At 44.5% G+C, this 22,412-nt stretch overlaps 1 protein-coding gene and 1 long non-coding RNA gene across 2 annotated transcripts in view; both read left to right on the forward strand.

Annotated features, from left to right (window-relative positions):
• Positions 1-20,076, forward strand: part of LOC115401620 (NACHT, LRR and PYD domains-containing protein 3-like) — a 257,799-nt gene extending 237,723 nt beyond the window's left edge. The window contains exons 14-18 of the mRNA XM_030109905.1: positions 14,455-14,628; positions 15,555-15,728; positions 18,609-18,782; positions 19,055-19,228; positions 19,531-20,076. Coding sequence (XP_029965765.1) covers positions 14,455-14,628; positions 15,555-15,728; positions 18,609-18,782; positions 19,055-19,228; positions 19,531-19,543 — 709 coding nt within the window. The 3' untranslated portion in view covers positions 19,544-20,076. The remainder of the gene's footprint in view (positions 1-14,454; positions 14,629-15,554; positions 15,729-18,608; positions 18,783-19,054; positions 19,229-19,530) is intronic.
• LOC115401630 (uncharacterized) lies at positions 8,209-10,549 on the forward strand. Its single transcript, XR_003932973.1, has 3 exons — positions 8,209-8,348; positions 10,278-10,352; positions 10,504-10,549. It is a non-coding gene; the product is annotated as an uncharacterized LOC115401630 (long non-coding RNA).
• Positions 20,077-22,412: the final 2,336 nt, after the last annotated feature.

Here is a 22,412-nt window from a genome sequence, read left to right on the forward strand (position 1 = left end):
CATATGTGAAGGAAGAGCAGCCATATCCTGATCATCCAGACAGATTTGATGACTGGTCTCAGCTGCTATGTGGAAATGTTCTGAGTGGTCGGTGTTACTGGGAGGTTGAGTGGAGCGGAAAGGTTTATATATCAGTGAGTTACAGAGGAATCAGGAGGAGAGGATACTTGAATCAGTGTGTGTTTGGATGGAATGATCAGTCCTGGAGTCTGGCCTGCTCTGATGAAGGTTTCTATGTCAGACACAATGGCAGAACAACATACATGTCCTCCTCCTCCTCCTACTCTTCTTCTGGTAGAGTAGGAGTGTATGTGGACTGTCCTGCTGGCTCTCTGTCCTTCTTCAGAGTCTCCTCTGACTCTCTGATCCACCTCTACACCTTCAACACCACATTCTCTCAACCTCTCTATGCTGGATTTAGACTCTTGTCCTCTGGTTCTTCAGTGAGTCTGTGTCCTCTGTAGGAACGACGGTCTCTGTCTCTGACAGCAGTCCTGTCAGCACCAATCAGAGATCCAGAGAACATCAGTGGAGTTCAGCAGGGTTCACAGACCTGCTGGCAGCTGCCACACCTTCCAGTAGCTGCCAGTTATTTATTGACCTCTCTTGTTCCGTCCTGCCAGTGCTGCTGTCCCCTCACCTCATAAGTCAGTACAGCTGCCACTAAAGCACCCTGTAGGCAGAGGTCAGTAACTACAGGTCAGTTCCATTAAACCCTGTGAGTTACTCACTGACATCTTGAGCCCTGTAAGGATATTCACATAGACTGGCGTCAGTCTTTAAACTGGCCAGGTGATGGCAACACGGCCTGTCACTGACTCAACAAGCTCATTTTTTTTCCCACTGTTCACCACTGGGGGGTCTGATAAAAGGCCTCTTCAAATCAAACTCCAATTTGTTCTTTAACCTGACCCTGATGACGACCCTCATTCAGGCATGTGGGAAGGTGTTTTAAGTAGAGGGGGCTGGCAACTGTTTGAAGCTTTAAGCGGACTGGCCCCTCGGTACATTTCAGACCTCATCCAAATTTACCAGCCCCGGCGCATCTTGAGGTCTGAAGGCCAGGTCCAGCTCGTGGTGCCGAAGACGAGATTTAAAACCCGAGGGGACAGGGCCTTCTCTGTGGTTGGTCCCAAACTCTGGAAAGCTCTGCCCCGCCACGTCCGAACAGCTCCCACAGTTGAGTGTTTTAAGTCTCGTCTTAAGGTCCACTTTTATTCTCTGGCTTTTAAAGGAATACTCCGAAGATTTTGGACCCACGCCCTGTCCCTATCATTTACAAAGTGAGATAAGCTCATAAATACCTTTTTTCTGTCTGTGCGTCCAGTGGCTGGCTCCCAGCTGTTAGCATCGTAGTTAGCTTAGCTCAATTGCTCGAGGTGAAGAGGAGACAAAGCCGGACTGACAAAAGTGGACAAAATACTCCTTCCAGTGGTCCAGGGGACAGCGTATTAGCACGTGACGTAAATCCAAATATCCAAAAAACCTGTTTTCTTTTCAATCCGTTAAAATAACGTTTTGATACACACAGACCTGCCCTTTTGCAGTGCTCCACGGAAGGATATACCGGAGCACAGCAGTAGCAGCCATAGACTCAGCCACTGTGCGCCGGTATATCCTTCCACGGAGCACTATGCTTGTGCAGATCTGTGTGTATCAAAACGTTATTTTAACGGATTGAAAAGAAAACACGTCTTTTAAAATGTTTTATAACCATTCGGATTTACTTCATGTGCTAATACTCCGTCCCCTGGACCACTGGAAGGAGAATTTTGTCCATTGTCATCACTCCTGCTCTGTCTCCTCTACACCTCCAGCAATTGAGCTAAGCTAACTACGATGCTAACAGTTGGGATCCAGCCATTGGATGCACAAACACAAAAAAGGTATTAATGAGCTTATCTCACTTTGTCAATAATAGGGAAAGGGCGTGGGTCCAAAATCTTCAGAGTATTCCTTAAACACCGCTGAGTTGTGTGGTCCTTAATCCTATTTTATGTTATGTTATGCTTTAATTTTCATTTTATTCTGATTTTTTTATCTTTCAATTTATTTCTCTTTTATTGTGTAATGTTGAATTTGTTGTCTGTGCAGCACTTCGGAAACTGTCTTTAGTTGTTAAAACGTGCTATATAAATAAAGTTGGATTGGACTGAATTGGAACTGAATGAATGAAGGAGTGATGTCATTGTTTTTTTTTCCCCTGCTGTATAGCGCATCGCCACTCACGCCAGGAACGCACTGGACGCGGAAGCGTAGCGGCAGCGCCACGTGCGCCGCGGAAGTCTCCGCGCCGGTGCTTGGCTGTTCGTATTCGAGGCGTATCTACTGCCTGCGCTCTCCGCGCTGGTCACACATCGACTGTACTCGGCTGGATCCGTCTGCTCTCGGTTCTCCTCTGTCTCGCTCTGCCAGGATGGATGTGTGTGTTTTGGTGACCTGTGGAGAGACTTTTTCTCCTCCTGTCCTCTTTTTTTCTGCATCACGTGAATCTCTGTCGCTGTGTGTGTGTGTGTGTGTGTGTGTGTGTGTGTGTGTGTGTGTGTGTGTGTGTGTGTGTGTGTATTTATTTGTTTGATTGGGTGCGTACGTGCGTATGTCTGTGTGTGTGTGTGTCCATCTCTCTTGTGTTTAGACCCAAGTGACAAATTACATGGACGAGCAACACCGTCCGTAACTATTCGTCATTTAATTTATTTTATTTTGAAAATTGACCGGATTCTCTTGCCTTTTCTGTTTCCGACCTCCTGTCTGGTCCGATCTGCTTGATCCAGCTTGACATACAGCGCTCTCGGTGCTCGTGGCTCTTGTGAAAAATAGAACAAAACGGAGCGGACGTGCCGCACAGCGCGTTGTGTGCGTGCAGTCAGATAGGTTAACATGGGAGGCGATCAGAAACTCCCTGCGTGGCGCTACCGCTTCCAGTGCGTTCTCCCCGTTAGGCTACTGGCTGGAAGCCATATCATACACACAAACGAGAAATTCTAACGAATTCACATTTTATTAATTTTTTCTCCAGAAGGAAGTCGACTCGGCAGTAATTCACTATATGACAAGAACAGACGAGAACAAAAACACTTTCACAGCAGTAAATCACTGCCTTTTTAAGCGCTGTCCTTGGTGCTGAAGATGCAAAAAAACAGTTCGGTGGTCCTACTCCAAAACTCACGACCTCTGACATGACGGATAGATTAAAAAAACTTCAACGGATGAACACAAGTCCCGCAAACCAACAGCAAGCGACAAACATGAACATATGGTACAGCCAGTGGCAAACAGCGAACAGAAAAGCAGAATTACCGCGGGGAACACCATGGCCAAAAACTGAATGTCTGAAAATAAAAACAACACAGACAGCTGTTAGCAGCTTTAGCTGGTGCTGCTGCAGCTACTATTACATTACTCATGTAATCCAAATCAACTAAAGGAGGCACGGATTGTTTGCACAATGATGCACAATGTTACCTTTTTTCACAACCAATAAATTATCTCATCTTAACGAGTGGCTCAGAGGAATGAAATAGATTTTGCAATTTTTAATATTATCACCACCACTTTAGTGATGAAATGTTTCTTATATAGCCTCAAACACACACTCGCTCTCAAGGTGCACATACATACCAGGATCTCACTCACACACATAAAACGAGACTGGAATTTAAAAGCATGTCTGCCATATTTGTTGCTTGCTTGGGAAGAAGCTGCTTCTGGGTGAGGGAGGGACCAGAGCAAGCAGCTTGACATACTGAATGAATTGAAAGCTTGGGGACCTCAGGATGAGGACATTGAGATGGATTCCCCCAGACAACCTCTTTCATTTACTTTCAGAAACAAAGCTGACTTTGAGAAATTTTGTTGTGAAATCATGGATAAACAAAATCTTAAAGTGAAAATTTTAATTGAGGAGAACTGAAACAGACATGGCTGCTGATGTTTCTTTGTCTGTTTGGCTGTATGATTATGTGAAAATGTATATATGTACATTTAAAAAAGAAATTTGAAGGAACCCTTTTTCCTTTTCTTTCTTTTCTTTTTTATTACATCTTACAAGACTTGCAGCAGATAAGGAATTCTTTTTAAGTGCAACAATATTATCATGCTGAAGTGTTTAATGTAGTAAAACTACAACTATACATTGTATGTGTTTTAATCACACCAAGAATAAAAGAATTCCATTTATCCACTTTTGTATCAAAAAACCGCCATATGAGCAGCTTCTCCACTTCATACAGGGCATTTGCTGCAGTTACTGACCTCTGCCTACAGGGTGCGTTAGTGGTCGCTGACCCATAGGGTTTAATGGAGGTGACCTGTAGTTACTGACCTCTGCCTACAGGGTGCGTTAGTGGCAGCTGTACTGACTTATGAGGTGAGGGGACAGCATAGAGTTGCCAACCGTTCCTTGAAAAACGGAATCGTTCCGTATTTGGATGTAAAAGTGTGCGTTCCGTATTGAGCTGAAAAGGAACGCACTTTGTTCCGTATTTTTGTGAGTCAAAACGTGAGCAATGGAACATGCGCTTTTTTTTGAAAACTTATGGTAAATCGTTCACTGGCTCTCTGACGTTCTGTGACCAATGAGCTGACAGAGATGGCTCGACAACACAGAATCACTCTTATCTCATTGGTCAAAAAAAGGCCTTTCCTGGCAGGCTACGGCCGCTCATTGGCCAATAGTCAGTTTCATCACAGAGCGCATGGGAGGAAGTAAATCACAACATTACAGCAGCGCAGCATGGCTTCCAGAGACATGTAAGTTTGTACCGTTTCCATATCGGATATATCATGTTTTGTTCATTGATTTGTGTCTGCTACTGCAGACTGTGGAGTGTTTTCAGTTTAGAAACGGAACCTTGTTGGTTTTTTTTGTTTAGAAGGTTTTTCAGTTTTGATTTTGCACTTTTTTAGTTGAAAATTTAAAAAAAAAAGAACATGTTAAAATCCAGAAGAGACAGCAGCTGTTTGTTATTTTGCACATTTAGCAATAAATATAGAAGAGAATAGGAATAGAAGACTTTATTAATCTCACAGTGGAGAAATTTACAGGTGTATAGGCTCATAGAACCCACAGCAGGGTGCAAAAGTAATGAATGGTGCAATAATTAACAAGTTATAGTGCAAATCATACCAGGATGGACAATAGAAGCTAAAGACAATGAAGATTTAACTGTATGTACAACCTGAATCTTAAAAATGTAACAGGATATATATATATATATATATATATATATATATATATATATATATATATATATATATATATATATATATATATATATATAAATATAATATACAAATATACAATATATACAATACAATATGCAATATATGATGCAGTATGATATAATACGTACAATATGTTTTAGCAGAGTGAATGGATGATAAAATGTCGCTGAATTTCTGAAAGTGCGGGTGCAGGATATTATAATGTCCAGGATTAAGTTATATTCTGCACAGTAGAATTGTACAGTCTGACAGCGGTGGGGATGAGAGGCCTGTGGTAGCTCCTTCCTGCTCTGAGGGTCTCAGTCGCCTCTGAAGGAGCTGCTGAGCTGCTCTACTGTCCGGTGCCGTGGCTGAGAGCTGCTGTCCATGATGATGGATGATACTTGAATGATAACTGTCTCACTGTAGGCCTCAAATACAAACAGATCAAGCTGATCATGAGTTATTGTAGGTGTGATGCAGTAGCCTAATGTGTTTTTATAGTCTGTAATAGGTATAACTGTGGTAAAATGCTGTTATGTATGCGTTTTTCACCCCCCAAAAACCTTGTTTTTTCAGCTGCCCGCGAGAGGCGTTCCTTATTTCAATCTCTGGGAGTTGGCAACTCTAGGACAGCAGCACTGGCAGGACAGAAAAAGAGAGGTCAGTAAATAACTGGCAGCTACTGGCAGGTGTGGCAGCTGCCAGCAGGTCACACTGGAGGCTGCCTGGGCCAGTAATGGCGCCTGCTGTCTCTCGCCAGGAGTCTGCAGATAGCTTTCACACAGCATTGTGTGGCGGAGCACTGTGGTTACGGCACTCTGCATGACGAGATGGTGAGAGACAGACCGTTTGTGGGCCTGAGAGACAATCACTTATCACTGCAATCACAAATGGATCCTGAGTCAGCTTTAGAGAAGGCCATGACCAGAGCTCGACAAAGCGAGAAGGTGAAAAAGCAACAAGAGCTATTTAAAACCAACTTTAAAACAGAAACTGTGAATGCTCAACTCGACAGTGTGCACATGCAGCAGCATGTCCCAACCAGACCAGGGGTCGAGGCAGCTCTGTTTTTAAGAAGATGCTTCAAGGAAAATTAACCCAGTGCAAAAAGTGTGTGGACACTATGGACGTATCGACGTATGGGAAACTTTGATGAGGAGAATTGTTCCGAGAGGAACTGTTTAATAAAGTACCAGGTTAACTGAAGAGGAGCTGTGTCGTCTATCCCAGAGCTGAGCTGTTTTGATATAATCGCAATACCGGCCGACTGAAGAACACCTGAGTTCAGTGAGGCTGTGGTCAGAGCTGCAGGTAGCAGAGTGTACGAGGTGTGTGAGACCAGCAGTCTGGGTGTGTGTGGCACATGAGAGGTGAAGCTGTGTGGAGAGCCTTTCTGTGGGACTAATATCTTGTTTTCCCCTCTGCAGGAGATATTTTTTGAAAAGAGCTTGATCAATTTACCATTTTTTATTCTTATCTTTTTGATGTGGTTGAATAAATGTTCTCATTTTGAGAATTCACAGCTTGTTTGAGGTTTTTCTTTCCACTTATGCTGCCTGACATCCAAGAGTGGAACATAATGGAGCAAATGTTCACCTCATTATGTAATAATGCCACATTTTGTAATCTGATGCATTTTATCATAAAATCCTTGAAGGCGTACAATCACTGCAAAGGTATGCAGATTTGATAATAATCTGTTATCAAATAAACAAGAGGTAGATGAAATTAAAATAAAAAACGTTAATTATTATTTAACATTGAACAACACTCCAGAAAACACAAGAGCCATCCTGTGAGAGGGATTGAAACTTATTTTAGAGGGCAGCTGATATCATGGAAAAGTTCAATAAAGAAACAAGAAAGAGAGAAAGTCGGATAAAAAATAAACTGCAAAATCAAGACAACATTTATTTACACCCTCAGATACATTACACAATAAGATATTATCATACAGACTGATCTGCAAGTAATGTCCTCCGAGAAAATAGTCTAACTTCAGACCAAAGAAAAGAGGAAATATTTTGAACAAGGACAAAGAAAGGGCCAAATTTTAAGCCCAATGAAGAAACAAAAAGGAAACGAATATGGAGCAAAAATCTAATCCATGATAAAATATTCACAATACTCCGGCTTCCTCTCACAGTCCAAAAACGTGCATGTCAGGTGAACTGGTGACTCTCGTCTGCCCCTCGGTGTGAATGTGAGAGTGAGTGGTCGTTTGTCTTGGCTCTGCAACACACTGGTGACTTGTCCAGGGTGGACCTGGTCCACAGCAGCTGGGACTGGCTCCAGCCCCCCATGATCCTGAGAAAGACCACATGGGTCAGATGGATGGATGATTTACTGGCTTTTATTCAGAAACTGTAATTGACTCTCAGCCAGTTTGATTAAAATGTGAAGGTTATTCTGGACTTTCTGAACTTGTGGAAAGTTGCTTTTATCTCGCAGTTTTCTCCTCTTTTCTCAGCTCTTTATTCCCCTCAGCTGCTCTGAGCTGAGAGGAGGGAGGAGAATCACTCCAGCAGCAGAACTCTGCTTACAAAACTGTTTTTATCCATGATGTAACACCACGGGGTTGCCAGGTCTGCAGGATTCCAGTAGCCACACTTTTCTTTTATTTCTGTCGTGAACAGACTTATTTTGATTTGACTTAATTAAGGGTGTGTATGTGTTTGTTTGTGCGTGCGTGTGTGTGTGTGCGCGCGCGTGTGTTGCTGAAGCAGAGAGAGTCTCGCCTTGTACCTTAATCCTCTCCTGCTCATTCAGATCCCTGTTGGAGTCTCTACAAAGGGTTAAATGCTGCTTCCCTGGTGGATCGTGGTGTTTTAACATTCTGATCCAGTGTGTTGCAGCAGCTCTGCTGGACTCCCCCAACATGGTTTAAAGAGCGTCTGTTTGGACCTGGGAGCTGATTTTGTGTCAGATCTGGCAACCCGCTGTGTTTGCGCTCCGGACTGCGTCTCCTTTAAAAACATTTTGTTCTGTTGGTGGAGAGAAGTGTGTGTTGAGCAATGAACTTTACTGGTTCTTTTCTTTTTTTAATCAAGACTCTGATATAAAGCTAACTCCACAGTTCGGAGTGAAATCTCGTCTGTGTCTCGGATCTCTGACCATCTGACTGGTCCAGAGGACAAAATGTGAGTTTTAAAGAGCCTCACTGTCTGATGGATCGAGTTCATGTTTTCTGTTGCGCATTTGCTCGGAATTGCCCTGTTTGGTTTATTTCTCTCTGTTTTCTCACTGAGAACTGAGACTCGCGATGAAAGTGAAAGTAAAAACTGATTCAAAGCAGTTTAGTTTTGTAATCGGTCAGTTTTCTCAGAATGATCTCCAGTCTCTGGTTTGTGTTCTTCCAGCTCCTGAACACATCCTGGCAGAGCCTGAAACACAGATTAATCATTTTGTGATAGAAATGCTGTGAGAGGTGCTGGGCGGCTCCAGCTGGAGCAAGAGGGGAAAAAGCCTGAAACAAACGTCCTGCCCCTCAAACCAAAGTGTTAGAAGTTCAGGGAAAACATGTAGATTACCCACAAACTGAATATAGAGCAGGTTTACTGCAGTCACAAAACAATCCACCGGAAAAGGCACTAATGTGATGATTCTTTTCATCTCTTCTTCACTCTTTGCCTCCTTGTGCAGCACTGTTGGTGCACAACTGCGCATGCGCATGCAGCCAGCACTCAGCAGAGATGTGTAACAGACCCATAACTGCCTGTTTTTTCTCTTCAGGTTTATCTCAACCCCCCTCATCCCTCTAACAGCTAAATAAAATTCATTGTGTTAAGTTGTACATTTTCATGGAGTTCTCCTGAACAAAGCTGAAGTTCTGCACCATGAGCTCCCTGCTGACGAGCTGCAGTCCAGGACTGATCCGTGATGGAGGAAATCAGTCACCATGATTTAGTCAGGCTTGATTTTGTTTCATTTTCACAAATCCAAAAAAAAAAAAAAAAAAAAAAAAACAGATCTCAAACTGTGTTCTTTTGTTCTTATAAACACTGAGCCCTGATATGATAATCTAGTCCAGATTTGAGAAGTCTAGTTATTGTGGTTCTAGATCTGGACCCGGTCCAATGTGGTCTAGATATGAAGAACACAGTCAGATATGCTCCTATATTATTTTCACAAACAGTATGAAGATCAGACACATTCGATATTGTTTGCTGAATTTTGTTTTCATTATGACCAGAGCTCCATGGTTTGGCTTGTTTTTTTTTTTTTTTTTTGCTTTTTTTTTTTTTGGATTATGTTTTTATTTTTATTTTTTAAATAAAACTAAAAAAACACACACAAGCATTAATTATTTTAAAAACTTTACTTTGAATTTAAACACAAATTTCCCTGTTGGGGATAAAGTGAAACTGCAAACCTTAAAGTCAGGAAAGCTCAGTCTCTTTTTCTCTGACGACCTTCGGGTCGGATGTTTGGGTTCCCCTGTCGGGTCACTCACTCAAGCTCCGCCTCCCAGACAGTTTTGGTGAGAGGGGCTGGTGGTGCACCAGGTGCCATGGGGGGCCCTGGGGGGCCCCGGGTTCCCACCACAGCACCGGCCCTCACTTTCATGACGCTGCAGGGTTTCAGGTTCATCCTCTGACTCGTGTGCGTCAGATTCCTTGCTCCGTGTTTCCAGACTAGTCTGGTGGTCGTCCACATCGCCCCTGACCCTTGGTGCCTTCTGGGACGTTTGCCGGTCCCCACACTGGTAGGCTGACGCGGTTGGGACACACTGAGGACAGTCTGCCTTGGTGGACCCTCACTCCGGGGGCGAGGAGGATGAAGCAGGAGGTTCAGAGAAGGGGGACGCTGCAGAGACTCGTGGCTGATCGATGTAATTTTCTGTCACTCTGCATAGTGAATATTGATTGAATAATAATTTGAAATAATATCATGAATCAAATCTAAATCACAGTTTCTGCCAGAAAAAAACGCAATTAGATCTTTTCCTGAAATCATTCAGCTCTTTGTGGAGTGGTGTCTGTGTGTTTGTTCGGATTGTTGCTTCTGCTTTCTGTCTCAGCTGACTGAACCATTAAAACTGTTTCTGAATCGTCTTATTTCACTCTCAGGTCGTCTATGAAGAGTGACCGGTCCAAAGGTCGTCCACCGGACTTCAGTGGTGAACCTGGACCTTCAGGCACAAAGTAAGGAAGTGTTTTTCTTTCATTTCCTCCAAACCAGAGTGGGAAATATGCTGACTTTCTGATTGAGCTAAAATATTTTGAAGCAGTGTGAGAGTTGAAGTGTGTCTTTGCTGTATGTTGTGTTTGACTAAATGTTGCTTGGTGTCCACAGAAAGAGGAAGAGAAGAAGTGATGTCTGTGAAGAGCAGCCAGACAGATCCAGAAGTAAGAGTGGACATGTGTCTGCCGAGGGACTGGGACTTGTTGTGAAATCTTGTTGCTTGTGTGGTTTCTGATTGTTGTTGTCTCTGAGCAGGTGTGGGTCTGCAGCAGCTTCTAGAAGAACATAAGAAGAGTCTGAAGGAGACATGTGAACGTGTGACTGAAGGAAGTGATGAAGCAGGAGGAGGAAGCCTCCTCAACAGGATCTACACTGAGCTCCACATCATGGAGAGACTCAGTGAGGAGCTTCAGAGGGAACCTGAGCTGAAGCTTCTGGAGACAGCTTCCAGGAAGAAGAGCCTCCGTCACTCTGCCATCAGGGTTCAGGACATCTTCAAAGCCTCGGCCCAGCAGCACAGACACATCCGAGTGGTTGTGACCAGCGGCGTGGCCGGCAGTGGAAAAACCTTCTCGGTGCACAAGTTCACTCTGGACTGGGCCGAGGGCCTGGAGAACCAGGATGTGGGGGTGCTGGTGGTGCTCTCCTTCAGGGAGCTGAACCTGCTGGGAGAGCGGCCGTACAGCCTCCTCTCGCTGCTGGCTGTTTTCCATCCCACGCTCCAGAAGCTGACGGCAGAGGAGCTGGCTGTCTGCAAGCTGCTCTTCATCTTTGATGGTCTGGATGAAAGCAGACTGTCTCTGGACTTCAGCAGAAGCCGGCGGCTGCTTGACGTCTCCCAGCAGTCTTCAGTCAGCGAGCTGCTCACTAACCTCATCCGGGGGGATCTGCTGCCCTCGGCTCGAGTCTGGATCACTTCCCGACCGGCGGTGGCCCATCAGATCCCTCCAACATGTGTGGACAGACTGACAGAATTGCGAGGCTTCACTGACGCCCAGAAGGAGGAGTACTTCAGGAGGAGGCTGAGTGATGAGGAGCTGAGCAGCAGGATCATCTCCCACATCCAGACCTCCAGGAGCCTCCACATCATGTGTGGAATCCCAGTCTTCTGCTGGATCACTGCTACAGTTCTGGAGCACATGTTGAGCAGCGAGCAGAGAGGAGAGCTGCCCCAGACCCTGACTGACATGTACTCCCACTTTGTGCTGGTTCAGACACACAGGAAGAAGCTCAAGTACCATGAAGGACCTAAGACGGGTCCACAGGAGCTGACGGAGGCTGACAGGGAGCTTCTTCTGAAGCTGGGCAGGATGGCCTTGGAACATCTGGACAAAGGAAACATCCTGTTCTACCAAGAAGACCTGGAGCAGTGTGGTCTGGATGTGACTGAGGCCTCGCTGTACTCTGGAATCTGTACTCAGATCTTCAGAAGAGAGTCTGTGATCTTCCAGAAAGCCGTCTACAGCTTCGTCCATCTGAGTGTTCAGGAGTTTCTGGCTGCAGTCTCCATGTTCCACTGTTTCACCAGCAGGAAGACAGATGTACTGGAGACCTTCTTTGGAGAGGATCATGCTTTCACATCCCTCGATGTTTTCTTGAAGAAAGTCCTGGAGAAATCCCTCAGGAGTCGGAACGGCCACCTGGACCTGTTTGTCCGCTTCCTTCATGGCCTCTCTCTGGAATCCAACCAGAGACTCTTAGAAGGTCTGCTGGGTCGGACAAGGAGCCGTCCAAAAGCCATCCAGAGAGTCTTCCAGAACCTGAAGAAGATCAACAAGAAAGAAGTGTCTCCTGACAGAAGCATCAACATCTTCCACTGTCTGATGGAGATGAAGGACCTCTCAGTACATCAGGAGATACAAGAGTTCCTGAAGTCAGGCACCGAATCAGACACAAGACTCTCTGAGATCCACTGCTCAGCTCTGGCCTACATGCTGCAGATATCGGACCAAGTCCTGGAGGAGTTGAACCTGAATGAGTACGACACAACAGATGAGGGACGGCAGAGACTGCTCCCAGCTGTGAAGAACTGCAGGAAGGCTCTGTGAGTCCACGTCAATCAATCAGTCAGTCAGTCAGTCAGTCAGTCAGTCAGTCAGTCAGTCAGTCAGTCAGTGTCACATTTATTTCTAGAGTCCTTTACAAAGGGTTTTTTTTTTTTTTGGCTCTAGAAAGTGTCACAGTACTGAGAGGAAGGCCTTCATGCTACAGGTTATTTCAGCCTTTCAGGAAAAAAAAAAAAAAAAACGACAAAGCAACAGGCAAAAATAAGTACAACTCAAAAAAATAAGATCTCTCAGTCGGAATTAAAAGTCAATCTAAGAAAGTTGGTCTTCAACTTCACTTTGAAAAGGCCGATATCAGTGGTGGCGTGAATTTCAGGGGACAGTTTGTTCCACAATCTGGGAGCAGCGTCAGCAAAAGAACGGTCATCTCACTGTTTAAGTCTCGACCCTGAGACTTCCAGCAGAAGCTGACCTGAAGAACCAGGGCCCTGCCATGCTCAGACAGGCAGGAAGGAGGCATGCCGTCAGTGGCATTAAAAACAAATAGGAGATTAAGAAGTGATTCTAAAATGAACTTGAATCCAGTGGAGTGACGACAGCACAGGGTAATGTGTTCACGTTTCGACGTGACTGTTCAAAATCGGGCAGCAGCGTTCTGTACAGGCTGGAGACGTGAGATTGAAGACTGACTGAGGGCAGTCCAAGCCGTGTTTCCACTGCGCAGTGTTGTGCCGGGTCAATACGGGACGCCGTGTTTTTCCTCTGACCATGAACTGTTACCATCTGTGACCAACCGTGACCATTCTTCTCTCCCCTTCCATATGCGGTACCTTGCACCGTGTCCCGGCTGTAATGGGGAGGGGCTTCATACTGCCGCCAGCTGATTGGTCCTGATTGTCATTGTCGACGAACCTGCCATGTTTAAACAGTTCTTCCACTGAATAAACCCTCTGTTGTTTTGCATGTGCTGCTTTACACTCACTGGTTGTTTTAACTTGTTTGTCTCGCATGGAATGAAGTCTCACAGCTTCGCTTGACGACTGAGAAGTACCGCTGAGGAGCGACAGCTGCAGTACAACCCCGTGTTTACCGTCACGCCATGACACCATGTACCCGCGTCGTTACACGGCTGCTCTTAACCGTGCTCCCTGCAGTGGAAAACCCACACAGACGCCCACCTCTAACGTTCTGACCCGTCCCGTACCGGCAAAGGCACAAATGCGCAGTGGAAACACAGCTATAGATTGTATTGCATTGGTTTAGTCTTGAACTGATGAAAGTACAGATTATCTTTTCCAAAGATGATACATTCCGTTTTGCTGTCGTCCATCCAAAAGTCATCATGATCAGCGTCTCAGTGATGTTTGTAGAAAGTCGTTCCTCTGTGGAGATGTTGATCAGTGATCTGTCCTGAAGAAACCATCAGTCGAATCGTCCCATTTTTCTCAAACTTGACTGCTGCAGCATTTAAACAGTGACCTCCAGATATTGGCACAGTTCTCAGTGTTTGTTCAAACTGAGGCTGTCAGTCTTCCTTCATATTCTAATCCACATTCCATCTGTCATCAGGTCTGATGTCAAAGTGTCCTCTCTCCTGACGTCCTGTCCTCTCTGGGTCTCATTACAGACTTTCTGACTGCAGACTCTCTGATCCTCATTATGAAGTGGTCTCCTCAGCTCTGAAGTCTGACCCCTCCCACCTGAAACATCTGGACCTGAGTTACAACGGCCTGAAGGGTTCATCGGTGAAGATTCTGTGTTCTGGACTGGAGAGTCCAAACTGTCAACTGGAGTTTCTGAGGTCAGTTCACTGTCTGAAGGTAGAATCTGTTGGAGTCAAAGGCCTGAGAGGAGATCAGGAGGATTCCAGATGTAGTTTGGACAGAGAGTGGAGAGAGTTCTGCAGCATGTTGATGAGAGCTCTTCTCCTCCTGGAGGCTTCAGCTGTTTGGACTTTACGTTTCTAAACTCTTCCAGTCTGAACCTTCTTCAGCTCTCAGTCACTTCAGCATCAAACTTTTTTTCTCTAATTTCTCTTATTTCTCTCTTTATTCAGGTTGGAAGACTGTGATTTGTCAAAGACCAGCTGTTCTTCTCTGGCCTCAGTTCTCAAGTCCAAACCCTCCCTCCTGAAGCATCTGGACCTGGGTCGGAGCCAGAAGCTGGATTCAGCAGTTGACCAGCTGTGTGGTTTTCTGGAGAGTCCACTCTGTTGTCTGGAGACTCTGAGGTCAGACTCCATGTTTGAGTGTCTTCCAGTAAAAATTGTGTTTCCATTAAAGTCCAACAGCTGGGAAAACTTTATCAAGTCTTTCTGCTTTAAGTCAGCATGAGAGTTTGTTGTGTTTCCTGTTTGTGTTGCAACTTTCACACAAAGTGCTCAGACTGGTTGCTCTGTGTTGATGGACTCATCCAGCTCATTCAGTTAGAAGCTGAAATATTCCCACACTGGGGCTGATATTAGACTTAAAATCACTCTTTTCTCCTAATTTCTACTCAGGTACCTCGTGTTGCTCTTCACGCTGCACTGCTCTACCTTGCTCCACAGAGACAAAGACCCTTTATTACCTCTGGACTTGTTAGATTTCTGTCCAGTGACCTTGGCTGTTGACATGTCCTCCCTCACGGCTCTGCTTCTGATTGGTCTTCACATCTATTCAGCTCTGCAGAAGAACAAAGATCAAATCAACGCAAATAGTAACCCCAGTTCTACTTTCAGTTCCTCAGAGCTCCAACCTTTTGAGGAAGAAAAAATGGACACTAAGGATCAGTCTGAAGTCTCATCTAAAGAGGATTAACTCCTCATTTCAGCTCACATTTACAACCAAAGTTAGAAAAGATTCAGGAAACAGATGTTGAAGGATTTGAGTTCTGTGTAGAAGAGGTCAAAAGCAAGTATTCAGACGCACAACATTTAAAGAAATTTACTTTTGGAGTTTGAAACAGGTAAAAAAAAGAATCAAAATCCACAACATGCAAGATTACTCATAAAACTGATGAGAGAGAGTGGACCAAGGAGAGCTCTTCTCCTCCTGGTGGCTTTTGCTATTCGGACTTTACATTTCTAAACTCTTCCAGTCTGAACAGCTCTCAGCTCTCAGTCACTTCAACATCAAACTTTTTTCTCTAATCTCACTTCTGTCTGTCTTTATTCAGGTTGTATAACTGCAATTTGTCGAAGATCAGCTGTTCTTCTGTGGCCTCAGTTCTGAAGTCCAAACCCGCCCTCCTGAAACATCTGGACCTGAGTAGGAACGAGCAGCTGGATTCAGCAGTTGAGCAGCTGTGTGGTTTTCTGGAGAGTCCGCTCTGCCGTCTGGAGACTCTGAGGTCAGACTCCATGTTTGAGTGTGTTTCAGTGAAAGTTGTGTTGACACTAAAGTGCAGACATCAGGCTGATCTGAGAGAGATCCACACCGAGGAACTCCATGAGGAACTGAAACTTCTTCTCTGTGCTTTCGTCCTGGGATGAGGGCTGGGCAGTATGGTAGAAAAAATGATCACAAGATGTTTTTTTCATATCGTCTGATTTGTATAATTTTTGGTCATGCCAGTTTCAAAACATTTGTATTTGAAACTATAGGAACCAGAGGTTAGCTAAATGCTTGACAAACATACATTGAAGCAGATTAAATAAGATAAGCGTAGAAAGATATAATAATTTTTATTCAACAGCGCAACGAATCAAGAAAATCTGAAGTAGTTTCAAGTCCTGAGTCTTTTTGGAGGAATAAACACAGGACACATAGTAAAGAAATGATGACACTCTGATCATCATGGAGTTATGATGGTTCATGCACTGTGCATTTGCTACAAGTGAGTCATCATTATTAACAATACAGATTAGCTACTTTGACTCCCTCCTGACCTGCCACCTTAAAGTGGTGGGGGAGTTTGAGTGCCTTTGTGATCCCAGGAGCTCTGTTGTCGGGGGCTTTATGCCCCTGGTAGCGTCTCCCATGGCAAACAGGTCCTGGGTGACCGGCCAGACTAAGGGCAGGTCAACAGCCCTTATGAGGAAGCTTAAAGGGATACCTCAACATTTTGGCAAATTGGCCCATTTAGCGCAATTCCTTAGTCATTTCGAACAGCATACTTACTTTTGTTGTGAGGGCGAGCTGTTGTTTATTCAGAGGTGAGTCGGGGAAGGTTTTCAGGACAGACACAATGGAAGTGAATGGTATTTTTGGTTCCCCTCATCAAACTCATCAAATACACAATCCAACAACGCCAAAACACTTTGGTGGACACGTTATAATCCGCATATTCACTACGCTGTGAAATATTAATGCAAAATTACAAGATTGAGTTGTTTATTCGAAGATTGCTCAGACAGAACTACTTACTAAATATGGCGTCTGGGCGTAGTGATTTCAAAAGAAAAAGTAGTTCCCAGTATTTACTTCAGTGTCGTAACGCTACAGCATTATTTGTTGGTGTTCCACAGCGTAGTGAATGTGTGGATCTCAGAAACCTGGCCGTTGAATGGTATTAAATTTTTTTTGTTGTTGTTTTTTTTTGAGTTGTGGTGAACTCCACTTTCTGTGAACACAGCATTTCGTGCAGTTCTGTGTGAACTTAGGCTGAATTCCATTTCACCCCTTAGCCCGTCCCCTTGGCCCTACCCCTTAGCCCTCCCCCTATGAAACGGAGTGCTAAGGGGTAGGGGAGAAAGTCAACCACTCCGAATTGGGACACCCCTCCGACAATCGCGTACGTCATCAGTAGTCGCCGCTGCCGATGACGTAGGCAGATGCGACAATTATTTGCCGAAGAAGAATGTTTTTCTTACATTTTAAAACTTTATTAATTGACAAAATACTGACATTTATGAACTTCTTTCGTTGCGGACGCCGCCATCTTGCCGATCTTGGAAGGCTTTCTGAGAAATCTGTCATCCAGTGGCGGCCGGTGGCGAGGGGCGCTTGTTTTGATCGCCTGGACCGTCAGTGGCGGGCGGGCTTAGTTCACTTCCGCATTGTCGGGGGCGCTCGTTTCCCACCCGCGCATTCCAGGCGGGCAGTGTTGAAGAAACCAGTTTATTGAAAATAATCGTCTATCTGTTGTGTTTGGAATGCGCCTGGAATGCGCGGGTGTGGAAACGATCGTTCCCGCCAATGCGGAAGTGAATTAACCCCGCCCGCCAGTCATGGTCGGGGGCTGACAGAACAAGCGCCCCTCGCCATTGGCCGCCACTGCATCATACCCCTCCGTTTGGAGTGTGCCTCTCGAGAATCTCCTTTTGGAGGGGTGACTGGCCCTCTTTCTTGGCCCTACCCCTCCGTCATAATGACAATTGGGACACTCCTACCCCTCCACGTGAACGCGCAAAACGAGGGGAAGGGCCAAGGGGTGAAATGGGATTCAGCCTTACTTTGTCGACCAAACCCCTCAGTGAGTGTTGACTGTCAGGAGAAGGTTTTCGATGAGCTGCAAATTTTTCATTAGCTGAGAAAACTGGATTAGGTGGTTCTGCTTTAAGCCAGCGAGAAAGTTTGTTGTGTTTCCTGTTTTTGTTGCCACTTTCTCACAAAGTGCTCAATCTGGTTGGTCTGTGTTGAAGAACTCATCGAGCTCATTCAGTTTGAAGTGGAAATATTCCCCCACTGGTGTTGATATTAGGCTTTACAATCACTCTTTTCTCCTAATTTCTACGACAGTACCATGCGCTGCTCCTCATGCTGCATTGCATAAATTTAAAAATATATCTCAAAAAAGTGAGAATATCATGAAAATGTTCAATACTTTTTGTCTCTCACTTCAGAATGTTAAACCCATACATGATTTATGCTCATGACACAGAGAGTGAAATAATTCCAGCATTGATATCTTGAAAGGTTTGATGATGTACCGATAATCAAAATCCCAAATTCCTGCAAAAATGTTGGAGTTGGAGTTCTGTATAGAACAGGTTAAAACTAAGTACTCAAACTTGTACAACATTAAAAAAAAAAACAGGTTTTAGAGTTTGAAACAGAGAAGAATAAAAACCCACAATATATCAGCTATTGTATTTAACTGATGATGGAGGGTGGACTGAGCTCTGCAGCATGTTAGTGATCAGCATGTTGAGAGCTCTTCTCCTCCTGGAGGCTTCAGCTGTTTGAACTTTACATTTCTAAACTCTTCCAGTCTGAACCTTCTTCAGCTCTCAGTCACTTCAACGTCAACCTTTGTCCTCTAATCTCACTTCTTTTTCTCTTTATTCAGGTTGTATGACTGCGGGTTGTCAGAGATCAGCTGTTCTTCTCTCATCTCAGTTCTGAAGTCCAAACCCTCCCTCCTGAAACATCTGGACCTGAGTGACAACCAGCTGCAGGATTCAGGAGTTGAGCAGCTGTGTGGTCTTCTGGAGAGTCCGCTCTGCAGTCTGGAGACTCTGGGGTCAGTTGACTGTCTGTTACTGTTGTAGAAGGAGAAATGTTTGTCAGCAGCTGTGATCCGAGACTCTGCAGTGAGAGAGTGGACTGAGCTCAGCAGCAGCAGACTGCTGTGTGTGGACATGAGGAGGAGTGTGAATGTTGTGTGTGGTGAAGATCCACAACAACAGAACAGCTGATTGATCAGGACTCAGTAATGTGGAGCTGATCGTTTCTCCATCAATACATCTGATCAGTTCCTCCTCACTGATTCTGCTGCTTTCTCTCTTTATTCAGGCTGCGGAGATGCAGGTTGTCAGAGATCTGCTGTTCTTCTCTGGTCTCAGCTCTGAAGTCCAACCCCTCCCACCTGAAGGAGCTCGACCTGCGTTACAACCGGCTGAAGGATCCAGATGTGCAGCAGCTGGTTGATCTTCAGCAGAGTCCAGACTGCAGCCTGCAGACTCTGAGGTCAGTAGATGGTTGGAGTGAGTCCATGCTGCTCTCAGCAGGTTTGGACTAAACACAGTCAGTGTGAGAACAAAGATCCAGTGTTTGACTCTCAGTGAGGCTGTGAGAGGAGAACGCTGAGCAGCTTCAGGATTGGACAGCAGAGGACACACAGTCAGCCAATCAGAGGAGCCACAGGCTTGTTGTGTTGGTCTGACAGTGGTGGTCCTTCATGAGCTCTGAGCTGCTGACTGCTGCTCTGAACAGGACTGAAGCCCTCACTGCTTCAGAGACTCTGATCATCTCCTCTCATCTCTTTGCAGGTGGTTTTCCTGAGAGCAGAGAGACGCTGTGTGTCCTGAAGATCTACACAGAGCAGAGCTTCATCCAGGACTGAGTGACAGAGGAACCACCAGAGGATCTGCTAAATTTCAGTGGTGCAGTGTGAGGAGTTATGAGACTGCAGCTTCGAACCAGGGTTCCTCTGAATTGAACACAATATCATTGTTATGTGTGGACTCCTCCTCCTCCTCCTCCTCCTCCTCCTCCTCCTCCTCACTGAGACATTTGTCTTTGTAATCAATCTCATCATCTTGTGGGTGTAAAAGAACTTGTATTATCTGGAAATTTAAAATTGATTTGAAAATTCAAGTCTGTTCGGAAATAAATCCAACAGGTAGAACAGAAGCACTTCCTTTTTACACCAGCCCACAGTGGGTGAACCCCACCTTATTCTGCTTCATGTCCCACTGCTGCCAGAGACCAGCCTGACGAGCAACACCAAAGCCAAAAGTTTTTAAACTCAATTTCAAGATTTGCTCTTGAATCTATAAAATAAAATAAAATAAAATAAAATAAAATAAAATAAAATAAAATAGAATAAAATAAAATAAAATAAAATAAAATAAAATAAAATAAAATAAAATAAAATAAAACACTGAAATCCAAAATTTTCAGCTCAAATATAATTTAGATTCCAACCTAGAATTTTTTTTGATGGAATCATTTCTTTTTATTTCCCAATCAAATGTATTTTTGGAATTGGAGGTGTTGTTTTTTTCAGCTGCAGTGTTAATGTTTTAAGATTATCCTCTTGTTTCTTTATCTTTAAAATCTTTTTTTTGGGTCGCAAAATGAGTCAGAGCGGCCGCCATCTTGGTGAAGGAATTATGTGACCTGCGCAATGTAAACAAATCATTATGAACAAGTCAATCTGAAGGAGAGCTTATGAATAAATGGCAAATTCCGTCAATATTCTGCCCGAGTCAAACCTGTGTTTGTGTTTTGTAAATGCAATGTTGTTTCAGCACCATGGACAGTGCTGCATTTAATCTCCTCCCTTCTCTTTTTGTATATAAAAATGTACTGTATGTGTGTTTATGTGAGACTCTGTATGTACATGCATGCATATCTGAATGTGTGCGTGAGAGAGATAAAGAATTAACATAGTAAGTGTTTGTGGAAGTTTCAGAAGTATGAACAGTACCACATTTATATTCTCTCTCTCTCTCCGTATGTGTGTGTGTGTGTGTGTGTGTGTGTGTGTGTGTGTGTGTGTGTGTGTGTGTGTGTGTGTCTGTGCGTGCGTGCGTGTGTGCGTGCATGTGCACATGTGCATGCGCGCGTGCATGTTGGGACAGGGGAATGTGTTTAATAAACATACGTAGATGTTTCAGCACCATGGACAGTGACACATTCTCTGTGTTTGTGAATATGTGTATATGTTAGTGTATTGATGTGAAACTGTGTGTTTGTGCATGCCTGCATGTCTGTGTGAGGAAGCGAAGAATTGTACTAAGTCAGGAGTGTCAAACTCAGATCCTTGAGGTTTGCAGCCCTGCATGTTTTCAATGTCTCCCTGCTTCAACACACCTGAATCTCATGAAGGTTCATCACCGAGTCCAGCAGAAACCGTGATATCGAGCCTCATGAAATCAACCAAGTAGGAGCAGGGAAACATGGAAAACATGCAGCGCTGTCACCCTCCAGAATCTGAGCTGGACACCTCTTTACTAAGTAAATGTTTATTGATGCTGTTTCAGCACCGCGGACAGTAACTCATTTACACGCTTTCTCTGTCTTTCTCTCTGTGCTTATGAATATGTGTGCATGTGTGCGGGCCAGGTAGATGTTTTTTTAGCACCACGGAATTGACTATATTGAATCTCTCTTTGAATGTACTGTATGTCTGTATGTCTTCGTGTGTATTTATGAGCGTGTGTTTGTGTGGCTGTGTGTGTGCAAACTTGTTTTTGTTTGTGTGGGTGTATGTGCATACTTGCTTGTGCTTGTGTGCACATGCAGATGTGTGTGTGTGTGTGTGTGTGTGTGAGGGATGGAAGCAATGTGCTTATATGCATGTGAATGTTTGTGTGTGCGTTTGGGAGGGGGAGTGAATGCGTCCAGTGAACATGCCTTGATGTTGTTTCAGCACCATGGAGAGCTCCACATTTACTTTCTTTGTTGATGAATGTGTGAGTCTGTCTGTGTGAGACATTGTGTGATTGTGCGTGCGTACATTCGGGAAGCATTGTACTGAGCAAATGTTTGTAGATGTTGCTTCAGCACCACGGACAGTGACACATTCTCTCTCTCACTGTTTCTGCATTTGTGAGTCCAAATGTGAACGTGGGAAAATGGTTCAGCACCATGGAAAGTTCCACTATTACACTGTGTGTGTGTGTGTGTGTGTGTGTGTGTGTGTGTGTGTGTGTGTGTGTGTGTGTGTGTGTGTGTGTGTGTGTGTGCGCGTGTGTGTGTGTGTAGGAAACGCTTCAGCCTCATTAAGTTGACTCTCTCTCTCTTTGGGTGTGTGTGTGTCTGTCAGTGTGTGCCAGTTTGTGTGTAATTACTACTGCAACAACACATCATCAGCAGGGTAAAACTGTTGTATTGAGTAAACCTGTTGGTTTGTTTCAGCACCATGGACAGTGCCGCATTTAATCTCTTCACCTCTGTTTTTTTTAAATTGTGTGTGTGTGTGTGTGTGTGTGTGTGTGTGTGTGTGTGTTTTGTCAGACCGTGTAAGTGCATGTGTGCGTATCTGAATGTGTGCATGAGAGAGAGAAAGAATGAACGAAGTACATTTTTATCGATGTTTCAGACCCATGGACAGTGCCACATTCACTCTCTCTCTCTCACTCTCTCTCTCTCTCTTTGTGTTTGTGAACATGTATATGTGTTAGTGCACTTACTTGAAATTGTG

Source organism: Salarias fasciatus, chromosome 15, assembly GCF_902148845.1.
Source record: "Salarias fasciatus chromosome 15, fSalaFa1.1, whole genome shotgun sequence".
Classification (NCBI taxonomy): domain Eukaryota; kingdom Metazoa; phylum Chordata; class Actinopteri; order Blenniiformes; family Blenniidae; genus Salarias; species Salarias fasciatus.